Source organism: Coturnix japonica, chromosome 1 (genome assembly GCF_001577835.2).
Source record: "Coturnix japonica isolate 7356 chromosome 1, Coturnix japonica 2.1, whole genome shotgun sequence".
Lineage (NCBI taxonomy): Eukaryota > Metazoa > Chordata > Aves > Galliformes > Phasianidae > Coturnix > Coturnix japonica.
In genome coordinates, this window is record NC_029516.1 from 5,427,232 (window position 1) to 5,454,176 (window position 26,945).

Below are 26,945 nucleotides of genomic sequence, written 5' to 3' on the forward strand. Positions count from 1 at the left end.
AAATAATTTTAAAAATACTGTATTTTCAAAATAAGCAGTTGAAGGAGAATAACACAATAAATGTGATTTTCACATTTCTATGTTCCACATGGCTTTAAAAGCACAGGACAACGCTGTAACCTTAAGGTTTTCTACACTTGCCATCAACTTCTTGAACATGGAACCAAGGAAGCACTTGCAGTTAGCCATTTTAATCCCTGAATTCCTGGCACTTTGGCTTTTCGCAGTCACAAATGCACATTTAATTGGCTCTGACGATAAGATGATTCACAAAGCGACACTTTTACAGCCATGTTCTACATGTTGTAAAGTAGATTTTGTATCTCTGATTCTGCTAGAAAACTATTATCTCTGTAACGGGGAGGAGGGGTGTTTGGATTTTGTGGTTTTGTTTTCATAATGCTTTGAAGCTGAGGATCAACACCGAAAAAGCCAAAATAGAAAGGTCATCTGTGTCTACTGCTTTCTCTTCAAACATGAACATAAGCAAATACTCAGGTTTTTCATAAAGGCCCGTCCCTCTACCTCCCACTTCAAATTCAGGTCTTGATAAAGATAGGGAAGATCTTCTGTTTCCTACAGGTTGTGATTAATGAATGTAAGAATATAAGTTTAATTTCAAAGCTCTGCAAGATCCTGGAAACTTATTTGCACTTTCATTAACTGTATCTGAAGTGCCGGGGAAAATAAACATGAAAATTAATACTTATTGTCTCAAGTGAATCATATTTCTGCTTCCAGCTTTTACTCCTTGTCGGATTTTATGCATTCTTTCTTGACAAGAGAAGCACAGGAATTCTTTAATTCGGGGGCCCAAAGCATTGCACTGACAGAAGTGCAGCTCGGTAACTGCTTAGATCCATTCCTACTGTGATTCAGTCCATAAGGTGTATGGGAAAGAAGGGGTTTAGTTTGGTTGTTGTTGCTTTTCCTTGAAAAGTTATTTTGAATTCAACCCATCTGACAGAAGCTTATGCTATTTGGAAGTAAGTGCTACTCCTATCTTAACCTTACTTATCCAACTCCTCATGTTGCAATCAACCGCCCATGTTCTTGTTCAGGTTCCACACCGTATTTGGTAATTCCTAAACCACCTTTTAAACATATATGTTTACGTATGTGTGTGTATATGTATATATACACACATATATATTTATATATATATTTAACTCTTAAGAAAGTGGTTGATTTTATTTTTAAGTAAGAAGGAAACAACAGATAAATGACTGCTTCCCAAATTTCTTAGGTTTCACATTATTGGCTCTGATTCCCCTCCACACACAGAACCTCCTTAAGAAACAAACATTTTCAACATCTCAGAAGCAGATGTTCTCCAAGAATAGTTTATTCTCCTGGAATAACACTGCTATTAAGTTAGAAAAGGTCTCTGCCCTCAACAGGTTTTTCAGATAATTGCTAAGAAAAATGAAACCCCATCTGCTCTGAAGTCTTTTTGTTTGTATGTTTGATCTAATTTCAAGATATCTGGTCTTTTGAGCCAGAAGCTCACTTCAATTGTATGTTTGTTCAAGCTTTTATGTCTTCTGTGTCAATTTATCCCAGTTCTCATGTGAACCTACTGCAGTCAAAACAGCAATTATTTCTGTGTTCAATTGTTGAACTCTTTTTTTTCCAGTCAGAATTATGTTCACTTTCATGTTTAACAGGTGCAACACTGGAAACACGGATGGATCAGAGGCAGCTCATTGCAGAGTAGAGGGATGCTGCTGCTGTTCTTCTAGACAAATTCCACATGGTTGTCACAAAAATACATTTATATATATCCATTTATTGGTCTTCTGACTATTTTTTATACTTTGAAGCATTTTTGCCACTGGGAGTAACAGAATCCTTAACTGTAAAAGAGAAGGTCTCTCACTCTGGTGTCAGTAAATAATTCAGTACAGAAAAGAAGACGCATGAAGCTCTGTTGGCAGGTATCCACCTTGTGTGCAGCACTCTGCCTTCAGAGACAATAAAGTGTGCTACAGCCGAGGCTCACAGCAATGCCTCAGCAGAAGCTTCAGACAAAACCAGTCTGACAGAGACTCCAAATTTCCTGAGGTCTGTTTTCTGTCCACTTTTCTATTCTGGATCATCTCTCCTCCTTTAGTTTTATCGTAGCTGTACTGTGCAATATGAAGTTCATACTGTAAAGACAACTGCTTGATGCATTTAAGTTATCAAACATCCAGCAAGGTAAACAAACCATTGAAAATACTCTGTAGTCACAGCAAAAATGCCTGTGCAAACTTTGCTTGAGCTTTACATTAGAACACATATGAAAATAGATTCAAAATTCACAAGGATATCCAATGCTTTGCATAAGCTGCAAACTTCAAAGGGTGACTTAAGAAATTTTATTTTTAAATTCGCAGTAAAGTAAAAAGGAAAGCATATGTAATTCTGCCAAATATGTGACTTCAAAAGATCTTGCCTAGAAAGCTTCCAGTGTTAGCCTACATTAATGTGAAGCTTTCATTGTTCTGTAAACAGTATCCTGAAAACAGCAAAGACTCAATCACCACTGATAGAACGGATACACTAACACACTGATAAACCTCAAACCAGCAGAGGTCAGGATATCATCAGAAGTATAACCAGGAGTCTAACACAGGAATATGTAGGATAATAAAAGTAAACTAGATCTACAATTTAACACTGTTTCAATAAATACAGTTTCTACACTGAGATTTTGTCTGAGACAGCATGAATAAAGTATGAGACAAAGAACTGAAGCACCATTTTCATGCAATAAAGTTTACTACATAGTCACAGTGAAACAGAGCTCCAGAATACATATACCATAATAACTGCAAGTTGTCCAATGTTTACGCTCATAGGCTTGCTACCCTGCTGTGTCCACCGGATGGAAATGAAATTATAAACAGGCTTGCTATGTTATTAAACATAATGGAACATGGAAAGAAAATGCAACTACTGCTGCAAATGCAGAAATATATATGTGAACTGATGCAAAACAGAAACTCAAAAGTTCACTTCTTTGATGAGAAAGACTTCTTGCTAGCCCTGTACTGACTCCTTAGTTTCTGTGGAGAAGGAAATCGTATATAAAACGCTGCTGTTAATATTCAGAGTTGAGCCTCCTTAAGATGAGTCACTCTTCCACATCTCTCTTCCATGCACTCTACTGATTCGTGCAGCCAAAAGAGATAACTTTAAGCTCACAATTTTAAATATTTCAAGAGTTTTCTGATGATACAGAAGATCAGTATGGAACCGATAGTCTTGGAGACAAAAAGGGCCTGACAGAAAAGGTCAAACGTATTGAAAGGATCTCATCTTGGCCAATAAAAGCAGAAATGCAGTTGCAGTGGTTTTAGTAAAAGATTTCCACATTATTAAAACATCAGTTCCTAAAATTGCCCTCCAGCATTATCCAATAGCAGGAGGCTTTTTGAATGAGCGCCTGCATTGGCTGCTGGCATGTCTTAGAGTTGTAGAACACACCTGGCTTGTCAACTCAGCACTACAATGGAGCTCATCATACCACAGTGAGTGACAGCCAGGTTATCTGTCACTATTTACCACAGGAGAAAAGCATGCTCCACTTGTCAGGGGAAGGCAGCAGGTGCCTCAGCACCAGGTGCCACCTCACCTGGACACTGCATCCACCCAGTGCTGCTGGTGACAGCTTGTGATACAAACAGGTCATCTCAATCCAGACACGGACCTGCCAGCTCCGTCTCTTCCAGGACAGACCTGGGTGTGATCTGTTAAACAGCTCTATTTGCTTTACAGAGTCATGAGATGGGTGAAGAAAGCCTATACCTTACTGCAATGAGTAATTAATTACACTATTGCATGGGATCCCAAGGGATCTGCGTGTTCGTTAATATGGCCTCAACGACCACATTCCTTCTGGGACTTGGAACACACATGTTTGGGAACGCAAATCGCTAAAACATTTCATCTCTTGATTTCACAATAATTCAGATTAAAAAGTCATAAATCTTTAAACAAAAAACCTGGAAGACACTGAACTTACTTTTTCTATTGCTGCATCATGGACAGGAAGCTCCTCTGGACTGAAAACAAAGAAAAAAAATCATGTTACTCTGGGTTTATCTTGGCACAAAATCATTTTTCTATAGGCACTTACAAGTAATCATTTCCAGTTGCAATATGATGTAGGGAGTAAAACAAGAACTTCCAACATCAGATCTCTATCACAACGGTATATGGAAACCTTTGGGATTTCATTTTTTAAACACAATAAAACTCACATTTTAAGTAAGAAAATGTAATTACTTAATATTAAACCTTCTAAATCAGAACAGACTGAATAAAAAAAGCATGGCCAGCAGGGCAAGGGATGTGATCCTGCCCCTCTGCTCTGCACTGGTGAGGGTTCACCTGGAGTACTGCGTCCAGATGTGGAGTCCTCAGTGCAGGAGAGACATGGACATGTTGGAGTGCATACAAAGGAGGGCCACAAAAATGACCCAAGGGATGGAACAGCTCTCTTATAAGGACTGTTCAATCTGGAGAAGAGAAGGCTCTGGGGACACCTGAGAGTGGCCTTTCAGTATCCAAAGGGGGGCTGAAAGAAGGGGACAGACTCTTACCTGGGCCTGCTCTGATGGGACAATGGAAATGGTTTCAAACTGAAAGAGTGGTTGAGATTTAGATTGGATGTAAGGAAGAAGTCTTCTACATCGAGAGCGATGAGACACACTGGCACAAGTTGCCCAAGGAGGTGGTGGATGCTTCATCTTTGGAAACACTCAGGGCCAGGATAGATGGGGCTCTGAGCATCTGATCTAACTGCAAGTGTCCCTGTTCAGCACAGGGAGGTTGGATCAGATGGCCTTTAATGGTCCCTTCCACCTCAAACAACACTATGATTCTATGAATAGCTTCAAGAGAAAATGACTTTACTAAAACAAACAATCTTTTTTCCTGTTAAAGCACCCCATACTGTACTACTGACATGAAACAAACTTTCTTTAAATGCACAAAGCAGTTTTAATGCTTCTTTAAATGAAGATTTTTCACGCTACTGCACACTGTATGTTTTTACTTTAGAAATCCAGCCACTTCCAGAGTGAAGAATCCTAGCTCCACTCCACGTTGATTTGACCATACAACTGAAATACCCCTAAGAAAAGATCTCCTTCCTCACTACAGTACCATGTAAAAGGTGGAGACACTTCATTTGATCTGGGAAACTTACCTTTTAGGTTTCAAAAAATGTAGATATCTCACTGATTAACAGACAGAAGGTAGTAAAAACACACTCCAACTTTTATTAGTAGGCATCTAATATTTTAAAACTGTTTTTTCACTTCTAAGCGCAACTAAAAAGACAGGTTATGAAGTGAACCCTTGAAACGCAGCCTTTTAACACATACACTTTCAGATTCATTTAAATTCCATTCTGAGGGCTCTAACTTACGTTTTTCCTTATCAAAGAAAACTTATGTTTTTCATATCAAAAGTAACTGGGCCACTTTGATGCCAAATGAGACTTCCTTCCTTTGTATGCGTCATTTGCAGCTTCTGAAAACACAGCAGCTCGTCTAAGTAGCAAGGTTCCCTTTTTCTGCTCTACAGATCAGATAAATAAATAACTCCACAAAATCCTTCTTAAAAGGGCCTTAGAAGTGTTGTATGAAATTCTTCACAGAAAGAAGAAAAAATGAACAGTTCCTATTAAGTCTTAATATTTTTACTCACATCACCATAGCTATCTATGGTGAGGACACCAACACCCTCCAGTTTAGACCAGTATCAAATCTGTGCAGGTGGGGAAGAAAATAAATCCTTACCAGGAAAGACTACAATAGTGGAAATGGAAACTGAAATCCACCTTCTCTGCTCTGTCGCTGCTGTTTGCACAAGAATGGTCTGATACAAAATGCTTATATTTCATCTCGTTTATTTTGTTTAAAGACTTCAAAGATGCCATTTCAAAAGCAGAAGTTTTGTCTGAATCATTAAATACATTTGAATTACTTTGTCTGATGGAAAATCTTGCTCCAATCAACACCTTTTTGGAGGCATCCCCTCATTCACCCCCCAACTCTAAGCTTGCAGCACACACTTTAAGAACTAATTTAATAGCCAATATTATTGGCTCTGCTGCCAAATGATTGAAGTAACAAACTGAATGTAAGTCCTGCATTTGCCAAAGACCATCTAAAAAATCCCTGAAAAATAATAATAATTAGCAAAAGGGAAGAAAAAAAAAATAAATCAATTTGCAAATCTACTTCAGCTTTTTATTGGTTTGTTTTAAACTACAAATATTACTAAGCCTTTCAAATTTTAAATGTTTGTTTCTTTAGCAATCCCTTCTTCTCTCCCCACAGCAAATTTCTGAGCAGTCTCCCCAGCTGCATGCACTTGCACTTGGATTCAGTCTCTTAAGGTCCCTTCCAACTGAGCTATTCTATTCTGCTCCATCTCCCACAGAAGTGTCAGCCTCACTGCCACAGCATGGGGAGCATACAGTCACTGCATTCTTTGTGGCCCTGCAAGAGATCTCACAAGCACTTGGCTCCACACACAAGGGACTTTTTCTTTCCCAGTGCTGTCAGCAGCACATAAGACAGCAAAACCGATGGCTCTGTAGCTCCACAAGCTCCCACAAAGCACAGCTGAACTGGTACCACTTGACAGCTTATCTTCACATCTTCTAATCTGGCATGGAGACCCATCACGTGAAAGCTTAGTCAAATTTCATTTTCCTCACAAAGGAGCGGACAAGACACAATTTATTAAGGACACGTTCTCTGCCAATTTTGTGAATAACCACTGATGTACAAACAAAAGGCATCACTGCATGTACTGAGTAATGGAGGAAGAAGGCTCCTTTGTGCTGGGAAGCAGATACCTAACTGCCTTGCTCAATTATCCCAGCAGCAAATCGGTGATAGCCTTGCTTGTTATTTCTATAGCTACAGAATAATCATAAAATCATTAAGGTTGGAAAATGACCACTAAGATCATCTAGTACAACCATCAACCCATCCCCACCATAGAACCATGTCCCTCAGGGCCACATCTACCCTCTTCCTGAACACCTCCAGGGACAGTGACAATTTCATCTGAGAAAGAATGGTGTGGCTTAGGCACGGGATGCCCATGGATGTGTTGGAGTCACTGTCCCTGGAGGTATTCAAGAACCATGTGGATATGGCACTGATGGGCAAGGTTAGTGGGCATGGTGGGAATGGGTTGATGGTTGGACAGGATGATCTTAGTGGACTTTTCCAACTTTAATGATTAATTTAATCATGTAATTCTATGATTAGTGAAGTACAGAGGAGAAAACCATAAACTTACTTTGTGATACTTTTGAATAGCAAGGAGAAAGGGAAGAATTCATTTGTTAAGAAAGGCCTGAGTATAAATGGAAGAATTTTGCTGTGTAACTCAAATTGTTGGTTTACTAATTGATACAACATTTCAGAACTCAAATGTATTAGGAAAAAGTAAATCTGCCCAAGCATGAACAGTTATTAGACTGTCACAATTAGTCAAGAGTGAGATGTAGGAGCATATAGTACTATTAGACAAAAATTAATATCTTCATGTTGGGAAATGAATTCTGACTAGCTGTTCTCTTAGGTCTGCCTCTCCTTCAGCTTCCAATACGGTGCACATAAAACTGCCAAAGCAATAAATGATATTATGAATACATAAAACAGTGCATTGCAATAGAATGCAATGTTATTCTGTGTTTATACCTATCATTTCCATGTTATTGCCTTGTGTCATATATTATAACTATTGTATCTACATCAAAAGTTAGGTTGTCTGTGTTCCACAGTCTTATATTAGGGAACATACATAAGTCCCTGAGAATCGACAGATACATAACATTGTTACTTAGACTGATTATTTGCCTGTGTGCATGAAATTACTGCTACAAAGCAAACTATTTTCTGAAGTCAGCTTAAGAAAATAATTAACCATTATAAGTCCACATCAAACAATATTTCAATTTTACACCTTTCTTTAGATGCAGGATTTAATTATTCTACTCCTTAAAGCACAAAACTAAAGCACAATTCAGACACATTGAATTCAGATCTTTTGGTCCTAACAAGTAAATTTTCAGCTAAGTTCTGATTTCAAACAACTGATTTAATCTCCCAACCCTGAGATGGAAATGAGAGGTAACAGGATAATCTTCAAACCAACAACATGCAGAAAAATCTGAGAATATTAAAGAAAAAGCAAGCCGTGTTTTAAACTAAATAATGAATTTTCCACAGATAAAACTCTCTGGATCCCTTCCTTTTTCCTTCCATTAGATATTTTATTTATATTACTTCCAGTTTTGACTGTGTGTCTACCAAAATAATTGGAGCTCTGCTACTTTTATCTTCCACTGAATTTCAGGAAATAACCTTTGCATAGTTTGGGGGTGGTGACTACAGCAGATTAAAAATCAGATTTCAGAAGTTATGTTAAAATTCATAAGCAAGCCAAGGCAATTAATGAATATACAGGGTAGGCCAGTGTGATATTCTGCAATATAATTATCAGGAAATATGCTGCAAGAAATAATTCTGTGCTAGCAAAAGATTGGCTCAGATGTGATTTCGTGACCAGATTCTTGATACAATTGTTAGTTGTGGATCCTGTTGATGTTGCTGCCAATACACACAGTGCAATACCATGAATATGTAGCCCCTATTCACAGGTCTGCAGTATTGCAGACTCTCAGAGATGAAAGATCAGATATACCAAATTCAATGAAATCTTAAAGTAGTGACTTTAAAAGTACCTTTCTGCTTGGGATGAATTCACTACAAAGTTTTTATTGCCAATATAAAAAAAATCAATTGATCAATTTATAGCAAAAAAAGGTATCTGCATTCCCACTGCCATACACAAAATACATCCCTGTACCATCAGCAAAAGCTCTATATGTAAACTTAAAGTTTTCCTGGTTTGGGATCAGAAGACCTTTGATGAAATCCATAATCCACATAATTGAGTACAGCAGTATCTGTAGTTATCTCTGATGCCATCTTAATTAAACACAAACACTGAGGTCAGAAAAGTCTTCTCAATCACATTCCAAGTATCCTTTAAAAAAAAGACTGAAAGCTAAAAACCACTTTACAACACTAAAGAGGTTTAAAGACAGATGAAAAATATGAATTTCTCTGCCTTGCTTCTGAATTGTACTCAATACACAAACACATAAACTCATTTTCCCTTTTAGCATATACATGCAGACTGCTTTTAAGTATTGCTTAAAGGGCAGCTACTGTATAGCTCACTTAAATTATGTATTAATAATTGCACAGGACTTACATTTTAGCAGCCTCATCTGAGCCAAAATTCACATGCTAAGCAAAGTACATTCCTATAAATTAAATACGATGGTAGTCTTCCAGCAGTTGTACTTGGTGAAGTTTATTGCTTTATGTACCTGCACATGCTTCTCCCTATATAATTATCTTCTGCAGTTTAAAATTCCATGTTGGTGGGTTTGCCACTTGGGTCAAAATCAGCAGCACCTCTGCATTTTATAAAGCCCAACAACCTGTCACCCAGACCTCCCTGCAGCATTCTTAATAGTCAGTGTCAGTGAAGCACACTCAGGCTATTCCCTGCTTCCTTTAATAAATGCTAAATATAAGGGGAAATAAGTATGGTGATAACGACTGTGCTAAACCCTTATGTTTTAGAGCTTAAGCAGTAGCTTAAAACCAATTCATACAACTTTATAATGTATTATATGAATTAAATCCCACATTACCATATTCAAAGAGGTGTGTTTTTTGCAATTCTGCTCTCTTACTCCCCTTCTCATAAAAACAAGTAAATGAATTCACAATATACAGTGGGCGATCTTTCACTGGAATCAGAAAACAGAAGCTGCTAACAAAACCACGCTGTTTGTACGTAGATGGCAGATTAATCCTGCAGCTTTCTTTCGTGTTTGCAATTATATCTGCCAGGTTGCATTCACTTCACTCCCTTCTGAATCTGCAGAGAATTGTGGAAGTGACAGCCTGCACTAACTCAATTCAAGGCAAGGATTTAAAATTCTAATTTCAACTCCAAGTCTTAAGAATAAACAGAAATAATGAGCACATTTGTGATACAGTTTTATGGGGAAAAAAAAATTCACACTGCTCAAAAAGCTGAAAAGTAAATAAACATTCCTTGTTTCCTTGCCAATAACCTACATGCAAAGCAGCAACCACACACCAGATTGCCATCTTGATAACAGAAAGGAAAAAATACACAACTTTTCAATCTTCCTTGAAAAAGCAAAAACAACAACAAAACACGTTCACTAAGATGAACCTCAAAATAATGGTCCAAATGCATGCAAGAACTTAGTGGTAACTTCTAAACACAAACATATTGCAATCACAAAGAATGAGGGCATAGGCAAAGTTGTCCATTTTCCAGTGGAAGTTCAAATTAGAATCCAAAAATATGACTGAGAAAGATGCACAGAAATTCTACTGTTCTCCTTTTGGGTCAAGGAACGCAAATCCAGTAGTTAAGAGCTTCAGTGCTGTTCCAGTTACAGATAGTTGACTGCTTCTCTGCGAGGCTCACAAATGATCACCTGGGAGAGAAAGCCCACTTTCCCCTCACCTCTCCTAGGTCAGCTCTATACATTTCCATGGAACAACTTTTGAATAAATGATAAAATTATAGAATGGCCTGGGTTGGAAAGGACCACAATGACCATCCAGTTTCAACCCCCTGCTATGTGCAGGGTCACCAACCACAAGTCCAGTCTGCCCAGAGTCACATCCAGCCTGGCCTTCAATGCCTGCAGGGATGGGGCATCCACAACCTCCTTGGGCAACCTGTTCCAGTGCATCACCAACCTGTGTGTGAAAAATTTCCTCCTACTATCTAAACTAAACCTCCCCGTCTCAGTTTAAAACCATTCCCCCTCATCCTATCACTATTCACCCTCATAACAGCCATGGACCCTCCTATTCATAAGCTCCCTTCAAGTACTGGAAGGCCACAATGAGGTCTCCCTGGAGCTTTCTCCAGACTAACCAAACTCCGTTCCCTCAACCTTCCTTCTTAGGAAGAAATATTCATCAGACAAAAAAAGATTCAACCTTTAAAAAACAAGCATGAGAAAAAGCGAACAGCAAAAGCACTGAAGAGTTCTTCACAGTAACCACAATTCATCTTAAAGCAATGCTTTTGACCACGATATTGCAAAACATGGCACTGACTGAAGATGACCATTTCTGCACAATGCTATACACACACTGAACTTCCAGAAAAGATTCCAAATGCATCAATGGTATAAAAAAAGGTCACGGTGCAACCGTGAATGGACACTGGAGATCATGTCCATCACATCTCTTACAGAGCTGTAAGCTCAGTGTGCTGCTCAGCTGCCAGATCTTTTTAAGTAACATTACTGACTTACTCAGGTCTCTGACACGGCCCCATCACTCTGCAGCTGTATAGCATGTAAAGATCCACTTCAACTTATCAGGTGTTCCATAACTGATAAATAGTACCAAGTCCCAAATCTGTAAGATTTCCTCATTAATGTTAACTACATATCTATTTTAAAATGCTGTCATGTTTTCAAGCCAGTTAACATATGGAAACACCACTCGTGTATTATTTTAGAAGGAGCTCCCTGTGAAAGAAAACAAGGGAAAAATATGTATTGGTTTTGCCTAATGCTTGGAAGATTAATCTAAATATAGCATTCTGAATCTCAGTTACCAAACTCAATAAAACTCCATTTCTCTCCTTAAATAAAAAAAGAAAGTCCTCAGTGTACATCAGGGCAAAAGGGGAAGAAGTTGATTTAAACAGCAAGTCCTCAACATCTTGATTAGCAATGAATATTCCAGGGCAAAACCAGTCCAGGGAAATGGAGCACATATTAGAGAGGAATCCATCGTACTCAATGCAAGACTATAGTAGAGTTTTCATGTGGTCTATAAAGATTTACTATGGAGAAAATTTACAGACAAAATGAGGTATATTCTTCTGTTTAATAGAAATCAGCAGAAATGTTACTTTAACATTTGAGACTTTTTATTTTAGCTTTTTAATAGCAATTTGTCTTTGGCAATAGGCTGAATCCATCACAGCTCCTTCCCAGCAGACGTAAGGGTACAGCCACTGCCCTAACAAAGGTGGGTCTGAGCCCAGCTCAGTTGCTGGGAAGGGGAGAAAAGAACAACGCAAGTCCCTGATGAACGACCACAGCATGTAGAACAAAAGAACATTTGCATTTATAATTGAAATGCTAAGAATAAATATTTCATTGCTTTTCTAGTGCACCACTGCATTAATTGATGAGTTTGGCAGTACTGACTGTGCCTAGAGAATTAAGGATACCGGCTGCGTGTCAGTAGAAACAGTACTTTTCTAACCTTCCTAACAACCTCAGTACAATCTGGTTAAGCCTTATGCAAACTAAAAAATACATTAAAAAAAATCTCTACTTTTTGACTACTTATTTCATTATTGCCAATTATAGGCACCATGTTTCTCTGATTTCCATTCCCCAGAATGTTTTGGCATCTCAGTAACTCTTATTTTTTGCTGCTGAAAATAGCTGGTGACCTGGCCTTAAACCCCTTATCTGAAGACACTTCACCTGTGTACCCACTCAAATCAGCAGGGTCTGCTGCGTAACTGAGAGTTGTTCTGGAACATGATGTTCTACAAACACACCGTAACAGCTATTAAGGAATGCATGGAGAATATTTTAGAGACATAGTATTATTTTCCAGTGAAGCTCAGTATATATGGCCAAGGAACTGAAAGACATATTAACTTGTTGCTCATCCTATTACTCCCTCTTGAAAAGTTAGGGAGAAAAACAACAGTAACAGCAACAACAAAATATCGATAGCTTCATTTGGAGACATTTAATGGAGTTGCTCAGAGTTCTTCATTCAGCTCTTCATTTCTTTGCTCCGCCACCTCCTTTTTGCAGCATGCCATAGAAATGCATTGCAGAGCTAATAAAAACGTAGTGCAATTGAAGAATTGAGTTTGATGGAAAAGAGCAGGTAAGCTACATAATCTTAGTGAAAGAAAGAATGAATTCCGCTATTTGAGATTATTGTGCTGCCAGACGCACATTTCCAGCATTAGCACACTCTTTGGAAAGTCAGCTCAAAGCTTTACTGGACCCACGGGACAAAGAATAAAAGTATGAGTCAGATTTTCAGCTGCTGTAAATTGGTACAATTCCATGAAAGCCACTGTGGAGCTACTGCAAAAGTAGCACAAGAACCTGACTCAAACTATTAAGAGGGCTTTATGATCAAAGGGGGAAGAAAAAGAAGTGTATTTTCTACCATTAAGGCTTTTATTGTGCTCGTTATCCTTTGCTAGGAAAAAAAGTACTAAGCAGAATAAACCTCAAATCTACCCTACATCACTATAAGGGTCCCTGCAGCATTGATCAGGCCACACAGACATCCTCAACTTCTATCTATTGAAGAGTGAGGAAGATAAAAACCTGTCTAACCTAAATCAATCAAGTTACAGCAACAGTGAATATTATTAACAGGTTTTATGGTCTAAGACATGTATCAATGCAAATTAATTTGCTAATATCTTAAAATAATTTGTATTGTGTGGGTTAAAGGAAGAGTCTTTAAAATAATTCATTTTCTTTTGTGTTGTGACAGCTTATGCTTTTTACAGCTCATTATCAGAAGCGCAACAGGACCAATGAACAACAAAAAGAAGAAGGTTTCTGAAAAATCTACAGTGATAAAACTGTTTTTACTCCTGTTATTTCCAATTTGTGCCTTAAGATCTAACTTACTATTACGCTTTCCACAGTGCTAGTTGACATATTAGTCATCATTTTGTTCACCAACTTGGTTTAGTAAAAAGCAGCCTTGAGTTGTATATGCACTAAATGCCACAAAGTAATGACGGTTTTCTTGCCAAGAATGAAAGAAGTGCAGAGTCTTTAAGAGCTTCCTGATAAAAGACAATGGTAATACATAGAGACAGATACATAAAAGAATGAAAAGAATATACACACAAGCCCTGCTAATACATACAAGACTGAATAATATAAATTGTAACTGCTTGCTAAAAACACGTGCTTTTTTTTATTATACCTTTGACTTTGTTGACTTTAATCTTTCATGTCACCCTAGGAAGATGTGAGGCTGCTGCATTCACCCTACTCTGACTTTTGGCCTGGAGCTGAAAGGCTCAAAACATGATCAGCTATTGCAGGAACCGGGGGGTTGAGCTTTGGAGTTGCAATATGCTGCTTTCAGCTTCTCTCCTATTTTGAGAGCAAGCACAAAGTTCAGACATTTTGCAAACCCCGGTTAGTCAATGCTCACAAGACCATTAACCTTAACATAATACAAGAAATAAAACAAAAGAAATTAAGTTATTTCATCGTTTTAGCTAGTTTGAGAGCTTTGCAAAAAGTAAATAGGAGAATACATTCACAAAAACAGATGTTTACTTATTTATTTTAAACATTCTTAAGAGTGATAGAGGATTCACCATTGCCTCATGAACACCATATTAGTTCTCTTTCTTAATTTAAGCATCCCAAAGCAGTAAGAAATGACCTGAAGAATTCAAGGAGGAGGAAGGGGGAAATCCTAGATCCCAAAGCATTACTGGAATGTCTGCTATTCACCTCTAAACAGGAAGAATTTCTTTTCAGTTCTTTATTGAAGCTATTCTCCTCTCAATGATTGCAAAAAGCAAATGGAAGAAGTATGTGTGAGGTGATGTTTCTGTGACAGAAGAGATCAGAGTGAAAAGACTAAGAATACTTTAATGTCTAGTCAGATTACAAGATAATAGAGAAAGGAATTACTTTTTCTGCTGGCTGCATGGTGTCTGGAGCTTGGTTTCCTGGGGTTGAGGTCTTGTTTATGTTTTCAGTTCAATCTTTTTCTTTTTTTCTCTTAATTGCTAAGCTCTGGTCCCTTAATTTCATACTTCATATACAATTAATTTTTTCCTACTAAATCTAGAGATCAATAATCACATTCCGGCACACAGTTGATCCAAAATCCACAACATATCCCACGACAAATATATGTATGTGTGTGTATCTATGTATATATATGACACAACCTTCTTCTATTCCATTTCCAGGGCTTGTGTGTGAATACCTGTGAAGACACATGAGATGTTTTCTCCCCTTCCTAAACTACTTCCTTGAAAAAGACATAGATTGGAGTCTAAGGTTTATCTGAGTACTGAGGTGGTCTCTTGAGACAGTATGCTAGATTTGTATTGCAACCACAAGTACAGAACAAAATATCAGTCAGATACAATCTCAAGCACAAGTTTTATAGCCAAGAATATCCAGTTTTATCTAAAGACTGGCAGACTGCATATAGAAACACTGGTGCTAGACTTCTTGGAGGAAAAAAGTTCTTTTTATGAATGACTGGTATTTTTCACGACAGTCCTCCTGTTCAGCATTCTGGCACAGTTAACATGAAATCAGGAGTCTAGGAGAATTTACAGAATGGGGACTGTGGCTGCAGTTTTTTGGAGTAGTCCTTCTAGGATCACAAGCAACCAGATCACACCTAAAAGAAATGTACCGGTCAGTTCTCTCAAGACTAAGATAAGCTCCCTGACACAAGTTTCCATAGACAAACATGATGTACCTGAACAATGAAGGTGCAGTTGGCACCAATCCACGTACACCAGATGACACTGAGAAAGACCATAAGCACTTGATGGAAAACAGTCTCTATTTGTTTCTATGATGAACAATGCTACTGCAATTAAGACTGAATTTAAAAGTACTACAAGGAACCAATGCTAGTTCACCTTTCTTGTGCTATTCAAACTGAGATGAATGTAACAGGACTGGAAGTGTTGCACTGTAGTGCATGAAGAGCTACTGACCAGGTTGAAATGGCACATGTGCAGTATAGTCCCAGCTATGAAAAGGGACATAACCTCAACTCCCTCACAATCGAAGTCATCGGGGAACTCTGAAACAGCCTTTTTCCCTTGGAAGACAGGCACTGAAAATATATCTTTTCAAATACATCCTCAACGTTACAGAGCTAAGCAAACATGCTGTCAGGGTGTACAACAGACAACTTAGTTCATACTAGGCACCAACACGCCTAGAAAACATCAACCCCATTGTTCAGTGCCTCAGTTTCCATCCTCACAAGCGACTTTCCAAAGCTAGACTGTACTCAGAACATGGCACACCTCTGTATGTCCGTCCCACTGACCGCATTCCTCATCAGTGCATCACTCTGCTTTGTACAATCTGGTGTTAAGCATCTCAAGAGAGATTCCTTCAGCTTCTCACAGTGTTGTGTCACAGCTTAGCATGCTTGCTGGAAATCTTTCTTCACACCCAACTTCCCATTATTAATTTCAAACAATCCACACTTGTATCTGCACTTTTCACTGTACTTTGTTTCTTGTTCCCTGAATTCACAAGGCATTAACTCCATTTTGTTCTCTTTAACAGTTGTTTTAATAGCCTGTTCACACCAATTTCCTTTTACTATTCAAGGCCAAATACAACTTCCACACTCATTTGTGGAATGGCACTTCAGAGAACAATTTAAATTGCATTCCTAAGGCATATTTATAAACATTTTACAGCACATTGTTAAGTGAAGACTGCAAACATTAATGCCACAATGGCCATTACAAGTGACCAAAATTGCCCAACACAGATTTCATCGGTGGGTCTTACAAGGTTAAGGCTACCCTTAAGTTAACGTTAGCCCAAGCACAGGAAGACAATAAAAGTGTAAATGCCTTCAGGCTCTCTAAGTTTACCCCATCCTACTTTGAGGCACAAATGAAGACACCAGAACAACCAAAGAATCATAAAACAAGACCAAAACTGTTTTTTTTAGAAGAAGTATCTCATCTTCATTTTCTCCATCATCTTCTCTGTCCTGACAGCTCAGTAAGGAACCCCTGGCAATACACATCAAGCAATCGGCTGAAGATTTTATAACTCTCTCACTAACTGCTCACTGTAGTGCTGATTTGGCATCTTCAAGGTTGCAGTGAATAGTCTTGGATGAAAACCACTGAGGCAATTTTTGAGGCTTTTGGTATGTGTTGCATTCGTGCTGTTTAGTTTCAAAATCTTTTAAAAGCATGAAAGATCAGTACTACAGGGGGGTCCCTGCCATGCAGTAGGGTTGGAACTTCATGATCCTTGAGGTCCCTTCCAACCCAGGTCATTCTGTGATACAGTACACGTAAACTCAGACCATAGTCAGAGTCTATACTTGTAATGTAGATCATCTTTCCCTGAAAAGACATCTGATATGCTTGTCCTAACTGTAATTTTCCTATCAGGAGAGATTTTATCTCTCAGGAAAACAGAACCGTCGTTTGCATTGAATTTGCTTTACAGATAATAAAGCAGCCCTTAAAAGCACTCTCAGGAGAAATCTGCCATATAAGAGACACAGGTCAACATGTAAGCATGAGTATCACAGAATTAGCAAGGACGTGGAATATCCATATACATCATTAAATTGTGCAGTGTTCATGTATCATAAATCTTTCCAAATTCAACCCTTGTAGCTGGCTATATGAATACTGCATGGATTTCATATTAGTGACTAATTATATTAGTGGAAAGGAAGTATTGCCTAATGACGAAGGTACATCTACATTGTCTAATCACAAAAAAAGACCATGGTGTGATGTAAATGTAGAGTAGTAGTTTAAATTTAGCCTTAATTTAAAGCAGTCTGGAAATTGACATATGTTATTTTGCTAAGCAGCATGTCCATCGCTGCACCTCAGATATATGACATTGGAGCCACAAAATCCAAGACTCCTAAAGAGACCAATAGCAGTGGCAATTGTAGCAGTCAGTAATAACACTCTTCCATGCTTTGTTTATAGAAAGGGAAATACTGCAATACAAGTAACAGGGAAGTTTCAGGAGTCGCTACCTAAGCCAAGAACTCACTGGGAAATCTGAAGGTATACATGTTCCCACTGAAGACAGCGGTGAACTTAGCAGTGACTTCTTTAACTGTGCACAAGAAATCATTCTAATGATTGATTTTCTAATTCTAAATCATTGTCTACAACAGGAATGCCTACAATGACAGCTACAGTACCAGATATGTAGTAGTAGAGCTGTAGTTTACCAACTATTTGCAAGTCACACACCAAACTGTACAAAAATGTTTAGTTAGAAATTAAGTTTTATACTCATCTCTGCTTTCACTGGAGAGCCTCACTGCACTTCATATACTCGAATGAATGCCAAATACCAAGAATAGCAAACACTCTCAACTGGATATTACCAGCAGTGGCAAATCCATTTGAGTTCAGTTTCTGCTCATTGGATTTTTCCATTTGCCAGACACGGAAATTCTAATACAATTTAATGCTATCATCTTTATTTGCAAAAAGTGAGATCACTGGGAGATTAGCAGAGAATCTGACCAGATTGTGGTGTTTTCTCACTTTTCTTAATGATGCAATGTTTGGTCCAAAATCAGCAAGAGGTTTCAGTAGGGTTAGTTAGAAAATGAAGTTAAATGAGATTCATCTTTGAAGGATATATAGTTTTTCAGTTATAGCTATTATGTAACCTTTAAGTTCGTTTTAAAATTAAAGGTCAACGTATTAATTAAATTCTAAACTTTCCTTACAAAAATCTAAACTTTGTAACACAGTTACTTAAAAACAAACTTGATCTGCAATTTAATTGAGCTTAAAATTTCTACACGGATAATCAATTTTTATCCCCAAATAATTAAAAAACATTTCAAGTCCCCAAACAGGAACACATCACAGTGTGTAAAACAGCTAAAATTGGAACTGAAAAGTACAGTGAAAGATTGCACAGCAAAAAATCTGCGCAGCAAAGTTTACAGAAAATTTACAAAAAGGTGTAACAAACACTTTCACTGAATAGGCATTACAATAAAGAACACAAACAGTAACAAACTCTTATTCTCTTTTCAGTATAGCTACTTACTGTAGAAACCCAAATCTATCTGTAACCTTGTACAGGCGGTAGTCAGCATCTTCCCATGGTTCAATCTGTGCACCATCCCGTCCCTATTAGGAAGAGGGGAAAAAAATAGAAGAAAAAAAAAAGAGAGCCAAATTAAGTTCCAAATTAAGTTGCACGATACAATAACCTAAGACACAGAAAGACAGGATTGAGCCATAATGTTTGGGACACTTGGGTAGTAAGCTAGACCAGTAGGAGAACACTAGTACTAAACTGACCAACCAAAAACAAAGTAGCACAGCTCTATCAACTGCTGGGACCAGTATTTTCATCACAGGAAGCCTCTCTGACACTGCTGTATGCATTCATTCCTTTTCCTTTCTCCTGCTCCTACCAAACTACATACAGGTTGCTGAGCATGAAGAGAGCCAAGCACTCAGAATAAAAGTCACATACACATAGTTTCCATGTCAAAAAAAATAAAGCTACTCTAAGTACACACTGTGTAGGACATCACACCAAGTCTAGCATTAAAATCTTTCATCCACTGTACAAAGAAGTCTATGGCACAGCTCTCCAAGGACACTTACAAAGCCCACAAGCGTTACTGGAATATATGAACATGGTGCAGGCATTCCAGACACGTGGTGCATCAGGCTTTTACATGACAAGCAGTTTAAGAGATAGGTTACGCCTGGGATATTTCTTTAATTCCTCATCACAATTTGACAAACAAAGTAATTCACTTATCAAGTTTTCTGTAATGATGTGTTGCTATAGCCATAAAAAGAATTAAATAAAGAGCGTGGTGAGAGTTCCTCTGATCCTGTAGATGCACTCAGCAAACTCAAACACAATGCTTTCATTACATCTAAAAGCATTACACTACCTTAAAGTAGCCCCAGTGCAACTTGCCATGCACCTGAAAAATGAGTTGGTTAACCAGAATATCCCTGTGGAGGGAGAATTTAACCCACCCACAGGCCAGAGCATCCCAAAATCACGAGATCAGAAATACAGAGGGTATTTTAACAAAATAAACAAAAGCTAGTGGGAAACTATGATTCATTTTTAAAACAGAAATATTACTAAAATTAATTATGATATGTCTTCTTATTATTATTAAATTCACTTACTCTGTCGTACTTGGCAACTATCTCTGCTCGTTCTTGGGCAAGTTTGATAGCAGCATCCTGCTCGGCATCTGCGCCTGTGGAGGATTATAATAAAGCTGTTCAGATTCTCTCCCTTGTGAGCAAAAAACTGCAGTTAAGTACTTAGAAATAATCTTGACTTCAGAGCAATTATTCGTATGGAGAAATGCCAAAACAACTGTATCAAAACAAAATATGATCGTGGTACACCTCCTGAATACTGATCAGAGTAAAATATCATTATTGGACAATAACAAACTCTGAGTTCAGAATGTTCCCTCCTTTCCATTAAAAAAAGCAATTAAATAAATTTATTTAAAAAGGAAAAAATACCCCACAGCTCACTAACTGAAAGACTGAAGAGAAGGGCCTCACAAGAGCTGAGCAGAGGGGGAAAATCACCTCCCTCTCCCTGCCAGGCACCCCTTTTTCAATGCAGCCCAGAACCCAGTTGGCCTTCCAGGCAAGAACATACTGTACTTCAATATTCCAAATTTTAAGGGGCAAAACTGGAGATGACATGAATGAGTCATGACAATGATAAGCCCGTAAAAGATTTTTTCAGCATATGGCATTAGCAGGTTTATTTGTTCAAAGGGGTCACCTACATATTTAAGTTGTTCCTAAGTGGCTTTCAAAGTTGCCTGCTAGTGAAGTGATTGAGCACATTCTCTATGTGTTTCCCCTTGAAGTTTCTTTAGGGGAATGCAAACAGAACCGCAGCATGCCTCAATCGCAGACACAAGCCCCAGTGCATGGGCAGCAATTATGCTTGTCCCAAATTTCCCCTATTGAGATGTCTGACTGCTTCTTTAACTACCAGATACCATAAATACACGCTCCACACTTTGCTCTCCTCATTCTAGCTCCCCTCTGCTTGTCACTATCATTTCCAAATCATACTGCTCCCATTTATTAGTGAGGACATCTGGCTTTGTCATTTTTTCCCCAAAGTACACCCAAACCAGCATGCATTTATTTATGTAACCATTTAAAATTTAAGAACCGCATCTGCTACATTTTGAAGCTACGCATCTCTATGCCACATCACTGATAAATAATTTCCTCCCTGTAAGGCGATAAGTGAGTTGCTTCATTTCATGTTGTCAGCCTCTAGTGCTGTCTGAGCACAGTGATGTTCCTGCTGCTCCTCACGGTGCTGGATCCACCTTCATTCATTCCCAAGCTTAAATAAGACAGCAAGAGATGAAGCAGTTTGGTTTCATGCTTGGTTTTCTCTGACAATTCTATAGTTACCATGGGCCATTTCCCAGCTAGCTGCCTAACAGCCAACAAAAATCCCCTTCTGGAATGTCCTCCCCAGCAACATCACCACACAAGGACACAAACAGAACTCCATGCTACCCTGAGCACAACTAAGAAATATATATTCCTGACAGTTACACCAATCCATTTGTTAATTCTTTATTCATTGACACACTGTGCTTACCAAACTGCCAGCACCCACACTTAAGCCACTAATCTACACTGACAAAGTAGTACATGAAGCCAGGTGTTACTTCCAAAGCGAGAAGCTAGAGGAATCATAACCAAAACTAAATTGTATTTTCTTTAGTAAGACACAAACAGATTGTGCTTACATTAATTCTTTAGAGAAGACCAATTATGAGTTTTAAAAAGTAAACATACACTTGCAGAGCGAATTCTAAAGTTGAGCTGTCCTAATCCTTACTTCTTGTCATGGTCTCATGGATAGATTTGGGGAAAGCCTATTTATTTACATTATGATTACTGCTGAGAAATGGGGAAATACTTCTATCACTTGTTTCCCAGTAAAGGAGAGATGAGATCTGATTGAGTAAGAGAACAGCAAAATAAGTAGCTAGCGCCATGGCATTTTTTCATTAATAGAATGCAACAAAATGATTATTGCTTGCGTTCAAAAATATACTCAAAAGGAGAAGCAGAGCTCTTCCACAACACAAACGGATTAAACAACAGAAGTTGAAACTGAGATTAAATATAGGATTAAAACTGTATTTGCGCCAGAAACGGGGTCCAGATTTATGCTGAGTATATCTCTGTGGCTTACCTTCCTGTTCTCCACCTAAGTAACACATATCGTTGTTTGACACGTTCAGTGCCTCATGACAATTCAATTACATTTAGTGTGGAAATTATCATATTCATTGCCTTTAAAGTAATCCTCTTCACTTCCTGCCAGAAACATCTTAACCTTCTAGCTGCACTGACATACTTGAACATCACGTTAATCCATTCACAACGAGAACTCAGAGAACAGCTTCAAACAGGGACAAGAGGTAATATTTCAAGAAATAAATAGATCCTATTTTTTCTTGCAAGGAGAATTATTTAAATAACATCAAGTTAGAAACTACACACTGATTCCTGATTAAGTAAAAGCTAAATACGGGAATGAATTCTGCCTCCTTGGCAGAAAAATATATAGAATCTTGGAATGGTTCAGGTTGGAAGGGATGTTAAGGCCTTACTTCAGTGGAAGTAGTTAAAGTTGTGAAACTAAACTGATTACCTTTCCTAGTTCAAATTAGCTTTTACAGCTGGTCAACAGCATATGATATAGCAGAGACTATATATATCAGGTGAGGCTGATACTAGCATATGATTCAGGTAGGTAGTACAGAAAACTGATTTTGGCTAAAAAACTGAGGAATTATCAGCAATCAAAAACACAGTATAATCAATGATGATAGAAACTACCAATGGCAGCTCAATCAGAGCATGCAGTTCCCTAATATAACTGGAAAGCATAACAGGATATAGCAATCAAACACACAGTATAATCAATGATGATAGAAACTACCAATGGCAGCTCAATCAGAGCATGCAGTTCCCTAATATAACTGGAAAGCATAACAGGATATAGCAAGTGTAATGCTAGCAGCGTCATGCATCTAGCATGCAAAAGAGGTAAATCATAGAAAGAGAGGCCGGGAACAAAAGGATCAGGTGATGTTACTTTTCAGCACCGCTGGGATGACCAGTAAACAGCTGGATTTAAAGGATACGTGAATTTGGGGTAAGATTTGGCCTCATTTTGCCATTCACTAATTTTAAACTCATAACGGATCAGGTCTGACAAATTAGACATCCGTGCACTGTCATCAGCCCCATAGCGTGAGAAAAAAGCACTACGTACAAGCTTTGCTCCTTTGTCACTCTAATAAGAGCATCTCCTTACCTCACCAGTTGTTCAAGAATTGAAAACAATCTCTTTGGAAACAGAAAGATGTGATGGTATGTAAAAAATGTAAGTGGCAAAGGCAAAAAAAACAAGCTAGCCCTACCTACTGCAAGCACACAGTCCTAATTTGTCTTCTGTATTTATCTTCTGATAAGGGATAATCGGTCATCTGGAGATGCCAGAGCTACTTAGAAGCAAGAAATCTACAGAAGAATTACAGATATTACCCCGCTGTTCACTATCAGGTGATGTGCATCACAGTCACATTGAAAATAAAGCCCCATATTTTCAGAGGTTCTTCAGAATTTCAAAACCCTTGTCTGAGCTTCGGTCAGTTGGTACAAGAACTGAAAAATATCACATTAAATTAAAAATAGCTCCTCAGTTGGCAATAACCAGGTTTCTTAAAAAAGCTTTTATTAAAAATTAACTAGAAACAATCTGTTCTACTAAGCAGCTACAATTCTAAGTATCCCATGCAGAAGTGTTTGTTTTTCCTGAATTCCACATTCTTCCAATCCTACGGAATTAAGTCAAGTATAGTGAACTTACAGGAAAATGAACTAATTATAAGATCTAAAAGGCAAATTAAAAACCATAATATTCTGCTCCCTTTTGTTCCACAGGGAGAAACATTAGTTGCCAGACATGTCACCTACAGGCAGCGCAGAGCCTTAAGGCTGAGCTCCCTGGGCTTGCTCAGAGCAGAGCAGAGCAGCTGACGGGAGGCCTCATGGCGGCTATAGATCCTCATGGGGAGCGGAGGGCAGCGCTGAGCTCTGCTCTGTGTGACAGCAGGAAGACCTGAGGAACTTCAAGAAGTATTTGGACAGTGCTCTCAGACATGGGTGGCTACGTGTGGAACCATTTACAAGCCACTGAGCCAAACTTACTGTGGATGAAGTTTGGGTGGCTCTACCTCGCTAGTTAGATTTCTCCCTTAGTCTGAAAATGCAGAGTTAGTTATAAGGACAGGTAAAAACCGCCAAGCATAGCATCTTCATCAAGACAGCACATGAGTACCTTCACACATCTCAAAGGAATGGGGAGATAACAAGCTATGTTATGGTGCTTATGCATCAGCCGCATAAGTTATAGATGTACCATGAACTTAAGTAATGCCCTCTTGCTGTGGTGATGTGGGTTAGTTAGTGGGTTAGTTTTAGTATACTGCTACTGCCCTGTGCAAACTCATCCCTTATTCTGAACAGGAGATTTCTCCCTGCTTCGTTGTCTAACCCACCCTCAACTGCAGAGCAATCTAAAACCCCCCAACGACTTGGAACACAATCATTTGTTTTCCATTGCTTCACTCAAATTCTTGCTTGTTTGCACAGTGCACATTCCACTGCATGAAGAGCTGCACTGGCACAAATTCCTGTCTGCAGGCACTACCAACAGCTGCTGTGCATCTACACATTCAAGGCACATTATCAGAGCAACAAGCAAAAGTTTCAAGTCTGTGGTCATATCAGAAGGTCCCTTTCATAGCAATGCTGTTTATTTTCCTTCGAGTCCTTCCTCACAAACAATGAAGGAAAAGCCATGACCCATGATGTATGCTGAACAGTATTTTGTTGTGGGTAGACAACATTTAAAAGGAAGAAAAATGTGGTAAATATCTACACGCATATCAGATATTCTACTTTGCAGGAAACAAAATAAACATTTACAATACTTTATTTCTCTTCCCATGCATGTTATTTTTAGGATGTGAAAGAAGAGTTAAATAGTTAGAAAACACTATGCCTTTTACATAGTAATAGCTTCTCATGAAGAAAACACCACCAGTAATTAAGCGAGTTATATTTCTTCCACCATTAAGCATAAACTCATAACTTAATCATACTGGGCATTTGACATTCGAAGTTGACACTATACAGAAATTAAAGAGAAGGAAATTAGTACATGATATATCCAGCAAGTTAAAGTTCAGTACATAAAATAAAATGACATTTTACCATTCTGTAGATCAAGGTTTTCTGCCCAGTCCTTGTAAAACTCACTTTTATTCCTCATGAAGTAAAACTGTTTATTTCTAGATCACATTCTAAACTGCTGCAGCCGAAAGTAAAAGGGGAAAGTTCTCCTCCTCCGCTTGGAGCAATTGCTGCATGTAACTGAGCTATTTGGCATCAGCTCGCTGTTTTTCAAGGCATGGCCCCTCTACAGCTACACGAACTGCAGATACTCAAACAAAGATGCTATTTGTTAGCAAGAAGTGTCATGCAGGCAACATAGCAGTGGTATCCATTGCAGCCTACAGCCCGGCTAATAATAAACAAGAGGATTTGAACAAACAGCCTCACAGGACGCTGCTCCTGTGCACATCACTGTTATGGTCTGGGGTAAGAATTCAGACTGGTATTTGCCAAGGAGCTGCGTGAAAAGCATCTCAATGAAAGAACTTACTGGAAATGGGGCTTCAAGTATCTGCTCCTGGCTTAGTACTTGAGATACCATGAAATGAAACCTTGTGAAAATACAGTTTATGTTTCTGTAACTGGTTAGGTATTTCTTGGTTACAGGGTGGAAAATACTTCTTTTATGATTATTATTTAGAACTGCTTTATTGTTAAAGAACTTAGGGACTTGAAATACTTTGGATGTCAGGAGGTGATAAGAATGTTTTCCTGGATGAAAGCAGTACAAACCTAAGATTTAATATTGTTGGAATTCATCTGCTTTCTGGGCAGCAGTCAGCACCCTTAACACTTGAAAAACAAATCTCCATATCAAATATGCAAGGGCACACATACCAAGCTGTTCTCCTGCTCAGTGTCTAGGCCTCACACAAAGGCTCTTTTCAAGCAAAATGCTACCTGCTATGAAATGAATCAGCCAGGACCAGCCCACAACTACCTATTTAACTTCTTAACTTTAACAAGTCAGAAGCACGCACTGTGCCAAACCTGGCTTGAAAGACACGTGGCCTCCCAGATTGCTGTAAATCTGACTGTCATTGGGACTCTTCAGGCTAAAGAAGGTTCAGGGGAAACTTAACGTATAGAAGATACCTGAAGGGAGGCTGCAAACATGATGGAGCCAGCGGTGCCCAGTGCCAGGACAAAGGGCAACAGGCACGTATGGGAACACAAGAGGTTCTTTGTAACATCAGGAAGCATTTCTGTGCTTGCAGGTGCCAGAGCATTGGCACAGGTTGCCTAGAGGAGCTCTAGAGTCTCCTCTATGGAGATCTTCATGAGCTGCCTGGACATGGTCCTGGGCACCCAGCTGTGGGTGTCCCTGCTTGTCCAGGGCTTGGGCCAGATGGACCCAGAGGTCCTTGCCAACCTCAACTTGTAACTCTGATTTCCTTGCACTCTGTAAAGCATTAAAATGCCAGGAACAGGAAGACAAAACAACCTACAAGCCACAAAGAGAAGCACTCACCCCAGGCTGACTCTCCCAATAAATACCTTATGCACCTGACAACAGTCATAGTTTTTAATGGCACAGATACCCTCCTACCACACTTCCTTCAGGCAGCAATAGGGTAAGAGCCAATTTATTCTGGTATTTTTCTTGCATCTTTAACTTCTTTTCATGTTTAGAATGTATATTTTTCTGGATACGTTGAAGTAAACACCTTCAGAGGAAGGGGAAGATTTTGACTAGGAAGCTTATCTCCACCCAGAAGCAAAAATTAGAAAAGCAAAATCTAAAGATAAAGTAA

The 26,945-nt window shown here is 38.6% G+C and overlaps 1 protein-coding gene across 4 annotated transcripts in view; it reads right to left on the reverse strand.

The window, feature by feature from the left end:
• The window catches only part of USP6NL (USP6 N-terminal like), a 95,876-nt gene that overhangs the window by 31,726 nt on the left and 37,205 nt on the right, over positions 1-26,945 (reverse strand). For 2 of the 4 annotated variants that reach the window (XM_015868879.2, XM_015869134.1), the window contains 3 exons: positions 20,065-20,138; positions 18,950-19,032; positions 4,010-4,049 (listed from right to left, as the gene is read on the reverse strand). In XM_015868879.2, the coding sequence (XP_015724365.1) occupies positions 4,010-4,049; positions 18,950-19,032; positions 20,065-20,138 (197 nt within the window). Of the gene's footprint in view, positions 1-4,009; positions 4,050-18,949; positions 19,033-20,064; positions 20,139-21,151; positions 21,345-25,230; positions 25,542-26,945 lie in introns of those variants that run through there. The other 2 variants (XM_015868955.2, XM_015869050.2) reach the window with 2 other exon arrangements.